Below are 9402 nucleotides of genomic sequence, written 5' to 3' on the forward strand. Positions count from 1 at the left end.
ACTGCACAAATATAAACAACTTGCACACAAAGACACGTGCTCCATAGCGCCAGTCACCTGTGCTTCTGTGTAAAAAATGCCTTGGCTAGCACATGCGTAACACTCATTCAACGTGCCACAATACAAAAAAATGTAACAGAAATCAGGCCCGTACTTGGAGGGCAGAGCTGCATTACAAAGGGTGAAAAAAACATACTTTTTACCCAACACCCTAAGATCTAAAATAACCTGCTGATGCAGAAGTACAACTAGCACACATGCAGGACATTACCTCGAAAACCATACACTTGTGGGACTTTCAGAGGCTATACTAAGCAAGGGCATGAACACACACCAAAAGGATGACACACTTCGGGAATTATGATTGGACAGAACAATTTTCACAAAGAAAACAGGGCAAAATGTCACTAAGCCTGCGACTGTGGAATCAACTTTACAACGAGAAAGAAAGCAGAAGACAGCTTTTATGTATAGGCCAGCTATCACGCAGCTTAGGCTAATTACGGTTTATAAATGCTACTTAATCCTGACCCCAACAAGTCCGGTCTTCTGTCGGTACTACTTGGACCTACTTTATGATGAGTGCAAGCTATTTTCTGTGGCCCCTCTACTTTTTATTCCTACCATTTTTCTTGTCCCTTAGATCTGCTACAGCTGTTTGATTTTTAGAATGATTCTGAAGCTTGAGCTGCAGAAAGTATTTGTGCTGTACTTATACTGTCGTGTACGTGGGTCCTGCATCCACCATCCTGTGCAAATATTCACACCTCATCCTTCTATTTCTGAGGCTGAACAACAAAAAAGCCAGGTTACATGCCTCACTGAGTAGTTTTACTGCCTCTATAGAATGTACAAAAGCATAGCGCAAGATTCTGCTGTCTTACACTCAGCACGGTGTTGTCGACGTGGACAACCTTTATGTGGTTGAGGGAAATTACTGTGTCACAACTGATGACACAGCGTTTTGTCGCCCCGCGCGACGACGAGATGTGGTCCAGTATAGGGCGCCTAAAGCAGACGGCGAGCACAATCCACGCATAAGAAAACATAGGCGTTGTCTCTCCAACTACGGTGGACAAATGTCAGCTTGCACTGGTGAGCACGTGTCGGACGGGCGGAGATACAGGACAGGAGAGTGGTTAGACGTTCTACATAAAGTATGCCAAGGCAGGACAGACAACGCTTTGGGCAGGCGGCCACACGAGATCAGCTGGTAGACGCAACGATGCGCCATAGGCGAGATGAGAAGGGGCACATCTGAGATCTCCCTTGATGGCCGTACTAAGACCTAAAAGGACAACTGGCAAGGAAGTGGCGATGCCTTCGGCTGAATGTAACCTCTTGACCAAGCTGTTGACCTGCGGACGGTAAGCAGTACTTTTGAGAAGGTGATGCCGAGAAGCTGGGTGAAACTGGTGATAAGTGTGGACTCAAAATAGCTGCCTCGGTGGGTGATGATCTCCACTGGCACGCTGAAACTGGCAATCCACGTAGAAATGAGCGTGGAGGCAACCATTTCCACAGAAATGTCCGGTATAAGGCTGGCTTCCAGCCAGCGTGTAAAACAGTGAATTGTAGTGAGTATATAACGGTAACCATGCGATGATGGTAATGGTTCGACCAGGTCGATGTGAAAAACAGCAAAATTGGAGTTCGAGTGCTGGAAACTTTCTAGAGGGGTCATAAAGTGACGCTATATTTTGCACTGCTGACGGGCAACAAGGCACGCCAGAGCCCAGATGCGAACGTAGGCGTTGAGGCCAGGCGAGACGAAATGCTTCGCAACAAGACGCTGAGAGGCACGGACACCGAGATGAGGAAGGCGGTGAACATCGCTGAAAATGGTGCGGCGTAGAAGCACAGGTATCTATATAAAGGCATGTGTTTCCAGCGACAGGGATCACGTCGCAAATAATGTAGACTCCAGGATCAGTGCAATGTACAGTATGGTCCACTGTTAAAGGGAACATGTGATCGCGTGTCGTTGGGTTTCCGCGAGGCGCTGGTGCGGAAAGCCGGAAAGATGCCGCGCTGATTATGAACCGGAGTTTTTTTCGCCACTATGTCCAATAGCATGAGTCTCATTTTTCACACCCACCACTCATCTTACCTCTTCTCACTGCTGAGTTCGCTTTTTTTCATTCTGTAGTCGCGTTTAGTGCGAAATAACTAACATTTTCTCCGGACAAGATTATCCACCTGTGAGTGCCTTGGTGCCAATCAACTTCTGCTGCAACCGCTGCAATGGATAAGTGAGCCTTAGTTACACACCTTCAGTGGAGATTGTGCTGGGTGATGGCACTTCCTGCAGAGATTGGCGAGCTCCAGCAAGCAGTCTTCATAAACAATGAACCTCCAAGGTGGTGATGGTTCAGAGAAAGACCTGCAGGCAGTTTAGTATTGCCATTTAAATAATGAAACAATGTGCTCAATGTACAACTACCATAAACCCTAATGAACGACCACCATCAGGTGCTACTAAAAAATATTTGCATGTTTATGTTACGCACTGGTTCTACTGAAGGAAATTTAGCCATTAACGAGAATACCTACATGCTGCTGAGGTTTTATATGTGTGCCTAGGCCTTGCTTATTAATACACTTGCGCTGCTGAGGTGTCCAAACTTAGTTGGTAAGTGCTGTCACGAGGATTGTATTCGAATGTTGCAGACAAACCACAGCAGCTTGGCGGCGAACACCTCGGAGCTGTGTCCACTTGCAGCATACTATCGGCAACTGTGAAGTCTGTCGGAGATTCTGCAATTGGGAGGAAAATTGAGAGCAATGTGCAGTGGCAAACATTGTGAAAGTAATCGGTAAGAAAGGTGGAGTTGTACCGATATCAGCAGTGCGTGTATCTACTAACAGAGATGCATTACATTGGTGTACCTCGACTGTTCAGTGCAAAGAAACCAGCCTATTGTGTGCATACTTAGAGGTTTACATTTCAGATTCAAATGATTTCTCTTTCTTGAAGCGTAGTACAATGGTTTCCAACTGCTGGGCAAAACACTTAACTTTAATTGCTGAGGCTGCTCCCTGATAATGACCAACTGCATCACTAGCTCACTTAAAGCTACTTTAAAAGAAACTTATGTCTGTCTTGCCAACAGTAAACTATCTTTACGCTTCTCTCAGATAAGAGTGATGCTCAACAAACAATTCACATAATTGTTAAAGGATTCCAAGGAAGACCTCACGCAATTGTTAAAGGATTCCAAGGAAGACCTCACGCTAGTGTGCTTGCTGGTTTGGTTTATGGAGTTTAACATCCCAAAACGACTCAGGCTATAAAGGACGCCGTAGTGGAGGACTCCAGAAAATGTCTACAATCTGGGGTTATTTAATGTGCACCGGCATCGCACAGTACATAGGCCTCTAGCATTTCGCCTACATCGAAATCTGACTGCTGAGGCCCGGATCGAACCTGTGTATTTCGGGCCAGCAGCCGGGCTAATGACTATATCATTAGCGTTTTAATGACTATATCACTTGTACTCCTTCCATGAACACAAAAAATGTCACGTTAGAAAATCACCTGTAATGGCACAATAATGTATAATTAGTGCTGCTGTTACAGAGATTAACAGTACCAACTATACTCACAAAATCGCAATGCATGCATTGCAATATGTTTCTTTCTTATTTTTGAAAAAGGGGGCAAGTACTCCATTGCCCACATACCAGCTTCCTGTGATGCATGCCCTGTTCGCACACCAACACTTTTCGTTTCAGGCATGAATGCCACCTGCGTAGATTTTCATGCCACTCGGAGTCTGCACTGAACCTGTGAATCAGACTTGGTAGGTGCAGGTTTTTCTGGCACTGTGAGAAGCGGTGCTGCTTGGCCATGGGTAAGTGTAAAATCAAAATAAAATTTGAACAAAATTGTGCATAGAAACTAATGGCAAGGCTTTAGAGCGCACAGCCAGGCATTTATACAGATAGGCCATGAGAAACTTTTGCTAGACAGTCATACAGGCTGTTTGTCAAGTGCTTGCCCCCAAATCTGTGTATCACAAGATTTGGTATATTCAAGGAAACAGTGGATGAATCAATGGTTTCAAAGGACCTTCACTAAAACAGGGTGGTAGTGGATGCCACTATGCTTTGTAGTTTTTAGTTATTATAAGTCAATCAATCTGTGGAACGTTTATTTCAATAAGAAATCTCGCTATTGTTTAAGCTATCACAAATCTGAATCCTGACCTTGTATTACTAAGTCATTGCACTGCTTTTAAGCCGACAATCGTCCGACTGTCTCTGGATAATGTCAATGATGGACGTTTGACATTACTTTCATTACTTCTGAAGCCTGTACACATATCAATTCTGGATGACTACTGCCACATCCTAGGAAGATAGCCCATTTGTGTTCTTAAATTACCTTCAATTTCACTAATTAGTTCTTTTTCTGTAGCTGCGATTGCCGTTTGAAACAGTGGGGCTCAGCAGTAGGAGCAATTTCTGCTACATGAAGGCATTGCAGTGCTAAGCTCTTTGTTATCACCTCCTACCTGTACTACCAAAATACGCTTGGGAGAGAGAAAGAGAAAGGAAAAATTTTGATTTTTGGGCTCGAGGGCGGTTCATTTTTGAAATAACTACGACCAGCATCGACGAAGGTCCAGAACTAAAAAACGTTTATTGCCAAGAGCATGGTGTTCTTATAGTGCGCCGATAGCGTGCCGTGCGCAGCTTATCAGCAGCACGGAATGACACGTCAGCGGCTCGCTAGGTGCTCACGCTATCACATCTCCTCCCCCCTTAGACAACACGAAGTCATTTCTTGAAGTCTGATGGTCTGAACCAATCCGGGGGCCGGCGCATACGCTGGCTACGGCGAGGAGGCACCACAGCGTCGTCGTTGGCTGGCAGCGAAGACTCTCGCGATTCACCTGAAGCGTCGAGTGGCACAGTCGAGTCGGCTGCCGGAGAAGGTGGCGAGGCGGGTGCATTGGTGCCGGCCGACGATGTCTCCTCGGGGCACGTGGTCTCAACTGTGGGCCCTGCCGACCCTGGCGACTCCCGAGGCTGCTCACTTGGTAGGGATGCCTGCTGCGATAGCGAGGCTGGTCGTGCAAAAGAAGGGCGGAGGTGATCGGCGTGCACAAATCGAACTTGACCAGTCACGCGCACGATATAAGTCACTGGGCTCACAACTTGTACCACAGTGCCATCGTCCCAAGAGGTGTCCTCACTACGCACGCACTTCACAAATACCCTTTCCCCCACGGCGAAAGCACGTTCACAGCCCCTGTCCTTGTCTCTTTGCTGCTTAATGCATCGTTGCTTATCAGTCATGTCTTGCACAAAACTCGGTTTGAGGAACGACAATTTAACTCGCGGCTGTCGCCTCAGAAACAGCTCGGCTGGGGTCTTCCCAGTTAGAGAATGAGGGGTATTCCTGTACGACATCAAAAAACTGTCTAATCCTTCCTGCAAGGGTTGTTGCTTTCCGTGTTCAGCTAGGGACAACACTTGCTTTAAAAGCGCCTTCTTGGTTGTCTGGACTAGCCGCTCGGCTGCTCCGTTAGAGATTGCGTGATATGGTGGAGTCTTAGTATGTCTTATACTGTTACGAGACAAGAATGCTGCGAACTCCTGCGACACAAACTGTGGGCCGTTATCACTGACAATCTCCTCTGGAAAACCATACGCTGCGAAGAGGCTGCGAAGCTTACTAATAGTCTGAGAGGTGGTAGTTGACGTCATAGGCCAAACTTCAACCCATTTAGAGTAGGCGTCCACCAAGACAAGAAAGTTGTGGTTACCTTGTTGCGCATAGTCAACATGTACTCTTTGCCAACACCTTGTTGGGTACGGCCACAGCTGGAGAGGTACAGGCTGAGTTGCCGGTAGTACGAGTTGACACACTCTGCACTTCCTTATGTACTCCTCAATATGTGTTTATGGGTTTAACGTCCCAAAGCAACTCAGGCTATGAGGGACGCCGTAGTGAAGGGCTCCGGAAATTTCGACCGCCTGGGGTTCTTTAACGTGCACTGACATCGCACAGTACACGGGCCTCTAGAATTTCGCCTCCATCGAAATTCGACCGCCGCGGCCGGGATCGAACCCGCGTCTTTCGGGCCAGCAGCCGAGCGCCGTGACCACTCAGCCACCGCGGCGGCTGTACTCCTCAATAGCCTTGTCCATGTTCGGCCACCACACAAAACTTCTTGCTAACATTTTCATTCGACTAGAGCCAGGGTGGTCTTCATGAAGCAAGGACAGGACTGCGGGCCTCAGATTCTCAGGTATAACTACTCTCGTCCCCCATGTGAGACAATTTTGTTCGACGGAGAGTTCCAGGTGACGGACGTAATAAGGTTGCAATTCGTCCACGACATTTGCTGGCCAACCCGACCGAACATACTCGATTACTTTGCTGAGGGTGCCGTCTCGTGCAGCCTCCTTTGACACATCCCGCGCTGTGAGCGGGGTGCATTCGAAAACAGACAGACATTCCGCAGTTTCTGCTTTAGCAGAACCGCAAGTAGGTAATCTTGACAGAGCATCAGCCACCTCAATTTCAGTTCCCTTGCGGTATTTCAGAGTGAACTGGTAAGCAGACATAATTAAAGACCACCTTTGTAGTCTGGCAGCTGCTAATGCTGGCGTGGCTTTGTTGTGACCCAAAATTCCCAATAGTGGCTGATGGTCCGTGTACAAGTCAAATTTCCTGCCATACAAGAACTTGTGGAATTTCTGCAAACCAAAAATAAGAGCTAGAGCCTCTCTTTCACACTGCGCATAGTTCTTTTCTGCAGGTGTCAAGGTACGCGAAGCAAATGCAATTGGACGCTCTTGGCCGTTGGGAAACACATGAAAAATGACCGCTCCAACACCATACGCTGATGCATCACATTGCAACCCCTTCGGTTTGCGTGCATCGTAGTACGGGAGCGCTCGGCTGCTGATAAGGAGCTGTTCCGTGGCCTCAAACGCATCGCTACATTTCTTCGTCCAAACCCAACGCTCTCCCTTTCGAAGTAGCTTGTACAATGGCTCTGCTACAGACGCTAGGCTGTTTAAAAATTTGCCATAGTAGTTCAGTAGCCCTAGATAAGCTTTCAGCTCAGTGACATTCGCCGGCTCAGGAGCATGGGCGATTGCTTTCACTTTGCCTTCAGTGGGATGTATCCCCTCAGAGCTTATCTTGTGCCCGAGGTAACACACTGAGCTTAGAAAGAACTTGCATTTCTCTGCCTTGACAGTAATGTTGTATTCGTTCAATCGTTGTAAAACTAGCTCAAGTGTTTTTTCGCAGTCATCTATGTCCTGGCCAGCTACAATGACATCGTCAATGTAGCAACCTACATTCTTAATGCCCATCAAGACTTTATCCATTAAAGATTGGAACAAAGCCGGGGCACTCGCTATACCATAGGGAAGTCTGTTGTACCGATAGAGCCCCCGGTGCGTGTTTACTGTAACAATTGCTTTGGATTCCGGGCTTAGCATCACCTGCTGGTATGCTGATGATAAGTCAAGCACACAAAACACTTTTCCCTCACAAACGGCTGTGAACAAATCTTCCGGTAGGGGTAATGGATAGTGATCAGTTTTTAGGACCGGATTGGGCGTGATTTTGAAGTCGCCACACAACCTTAGTTTGTCACCTTCCTTCTTTGGAACCACTACGAGGGGAGTTGCCCACTCACTCTGCGTTACTCGCTCGATTACACCCTTCTTTTCAAGGTCAGACAGTTCTTTTTCTACCGCTTCTCGCAACGCAAAGGGTACTTGGCCGGGACTTACAAAACACAGGCGTGCACATTGGCTGCAGAACCAATTTTGCCTCATAGTTCCTAATCGCTCCCAAAGTGGAAGAAAATACACTAGGGAACTTGGAATGCAACTTCAACACCCTGTCGTCAATGCTCAAGGCGAAAAGAGATTTCCAGTTAAGCTGCAACTTCTCAAGCCAGCTCCTGCCTAAAAGTATAGGCAGATTGCGCTCACCCTCACGCACAACAACAACAGGTAACACGGCGCACTGACCTTCATAGCGAGCAGTGACATTGCATTGACCGATCACATGCATTTTTTCACCTGTATAAGTTTTGAGCCCCAATTTCGTTGGCTCACACTTGACATGCGACAACTTAGCGGCGTACACGCTTTCCGGCACAACAGTCACAGCAGCACCGGTGTCAACCTGCATTGGCAGGTCGTGGCCTTCAACATTCACAGACACAACATAGCTCTTCTTAGAAGGCGTAGCGTCGCAACTGTATAACGTGGACTCCTCTTCCGATGACTCGGATACTAGATGCGCTTTTAGTTCTTCACGGCTTGCCTGGCACATATTTTGAAGATGACCCACTTTCGAGCACCGTCTGCACTTGTACCTCTTGTACCAACAGCTGTCTGAAGTATGCGCCTTGCCACAGCGGCTACACTTCTGTTTTTGACTTTTTCCTCGCGTTGAGTCTTTTGTCTTTCGGCCGCACCTCTCGTGCGTTCCCACCGCGTTGAGTGCCTCACTGCGACCTCTTTGCTGCAAAAACGCGGCCTGCTGTGTGGCCAACTCCCTATCCAGCGCAATTTTGCATGCGCCTTGAAATGTTAAGCCTTCCGTGGTGAACAGAGCTCTTTGAGTTTCCTCATTGCGAATGCCTGCTACCAGTCTGTCTCGCAAGGCATCCTGCAGAATGTTTCCGAAATTGCACTTCCGAGCAAGGTGTTTTAACTCCAGAACGAAATCTTCTACGCTCTCTTGCTCCAGTTGAACTCGGCGGTTAAACCTGCACCTTTCAGCAATGACTGAAGTTTGCGGGCTGTAGTGATTCTTCGGCAGAATCTTGATTTCAGCGAAAGTCTTTTCACCGGGAAGCGCTGGAACTACCAGGTTCTTGAGGACTTCATACGCCTCTGCGCCAAGTACTGTTAGAAAAACTGACAGTTTCTTTGCTTCCGAGACCTCATTGGCGCTGACGAAATGTTCAAACCGTTCCAAGTAAGGATCAAAATTCTGGACCTTGGGGTCGTACTCATCGATTCTGCCAAGACGCGACATCGCTTCGGTGCACGAACGTAACAACGTAAACGTAACAACGCTTCGGTGCAGTTACTTATCGTGTCGATGTCTTGCTTGGTGCGTAGGATCCGTTGTCAGCTGCTTGCCCCTGGCCGCCAGCCACTTGCAGTCCGCGTTAGTGGCTTCCGATGTGCGTCGTCCGATCTTGCCCAGACACGCTTGGCAGGCCAGTCCCGACGGATCCCATCCTCGTCGCCAGTGAAATAACTACGACCAGCATCGACGAAGGTCCAGAACTAAAAAACGTTTATTGCCAAGAGCATGGTGTTCTTATTGTGCGCCGATAGCGTGCCGTGCGCAGCTTATCAGCAGCACGGAATGACACGTCAGCGGCTCGCTAGGTGCTCACGCTATCA

General features: G+C 47.8%; 1 protein-coding gene across 1 annotated transcript; it reads right to left on the minus strand.

Moving 5' to 3' along the window:
• Positions 1 to 4782: 4782 nt before the first annotated feature.
• LOC144109684 (uncharacterized) lies at positions 4783 to 9025 on the minus strand. Its single transcript, XM_077642483.1, has 3 exons — positions 8494 to 9025; positions 7521 to 7730; positions 4783 to 5072 (listed from the first exon to the last, which is right to left on the minus strand). Exons 1-3 carry the CDS (start codon positions 9023 to 9025, stop codon positions 4783 to 4785), a joined length of 1032 nt encoding a protein of 343 aa, XP_077498609.1.
• Positions 9026 to 9402: the final 377 nt, after the last annotated feature.

The sequence above is a fragment of the Amblyomma americanum genome, chromosome 11, assembly GCF_052857255.1.
Source record: "Amblyomma americanum isolate KBUSLIRL-KWMA chromosome 11, ASM5285725v1, whole genome shotgun sequence".
Classification (NCBI taxonomy): domain Eukaryota; kingdom Metazoa; phylum Arthropoda; class Arachnida; order Ixodida; family Ixodidae; genus Amblyomma; species Amblyomma americanum.

Bases quoted from the DNA above. Each gene is read 5' to 3' on its own strand.
- LOC144109684 (XM_077642483.1), bottom strand. From the start codon at position 9,025: ATGTCGCGTCTTGGCAGAATCGATGAGTACGACCCCAAGGTCCAGAAT. The intron at 7,731-8,493 runs GTGAGGCACTCA...TTGCGTTGCGAG, and splicing joins TTTGCAGCAAAGAGGTCGCA to AAGCGGTAGAAAAAGAACTG. The intron at 5,073-7,520 runs GTGAGGGAAAAG...TTGCACGACCAG, and splicing joins AGATTTGTTCACAGCCGTTT to CCTCGCTATCGCAGCAGGCA.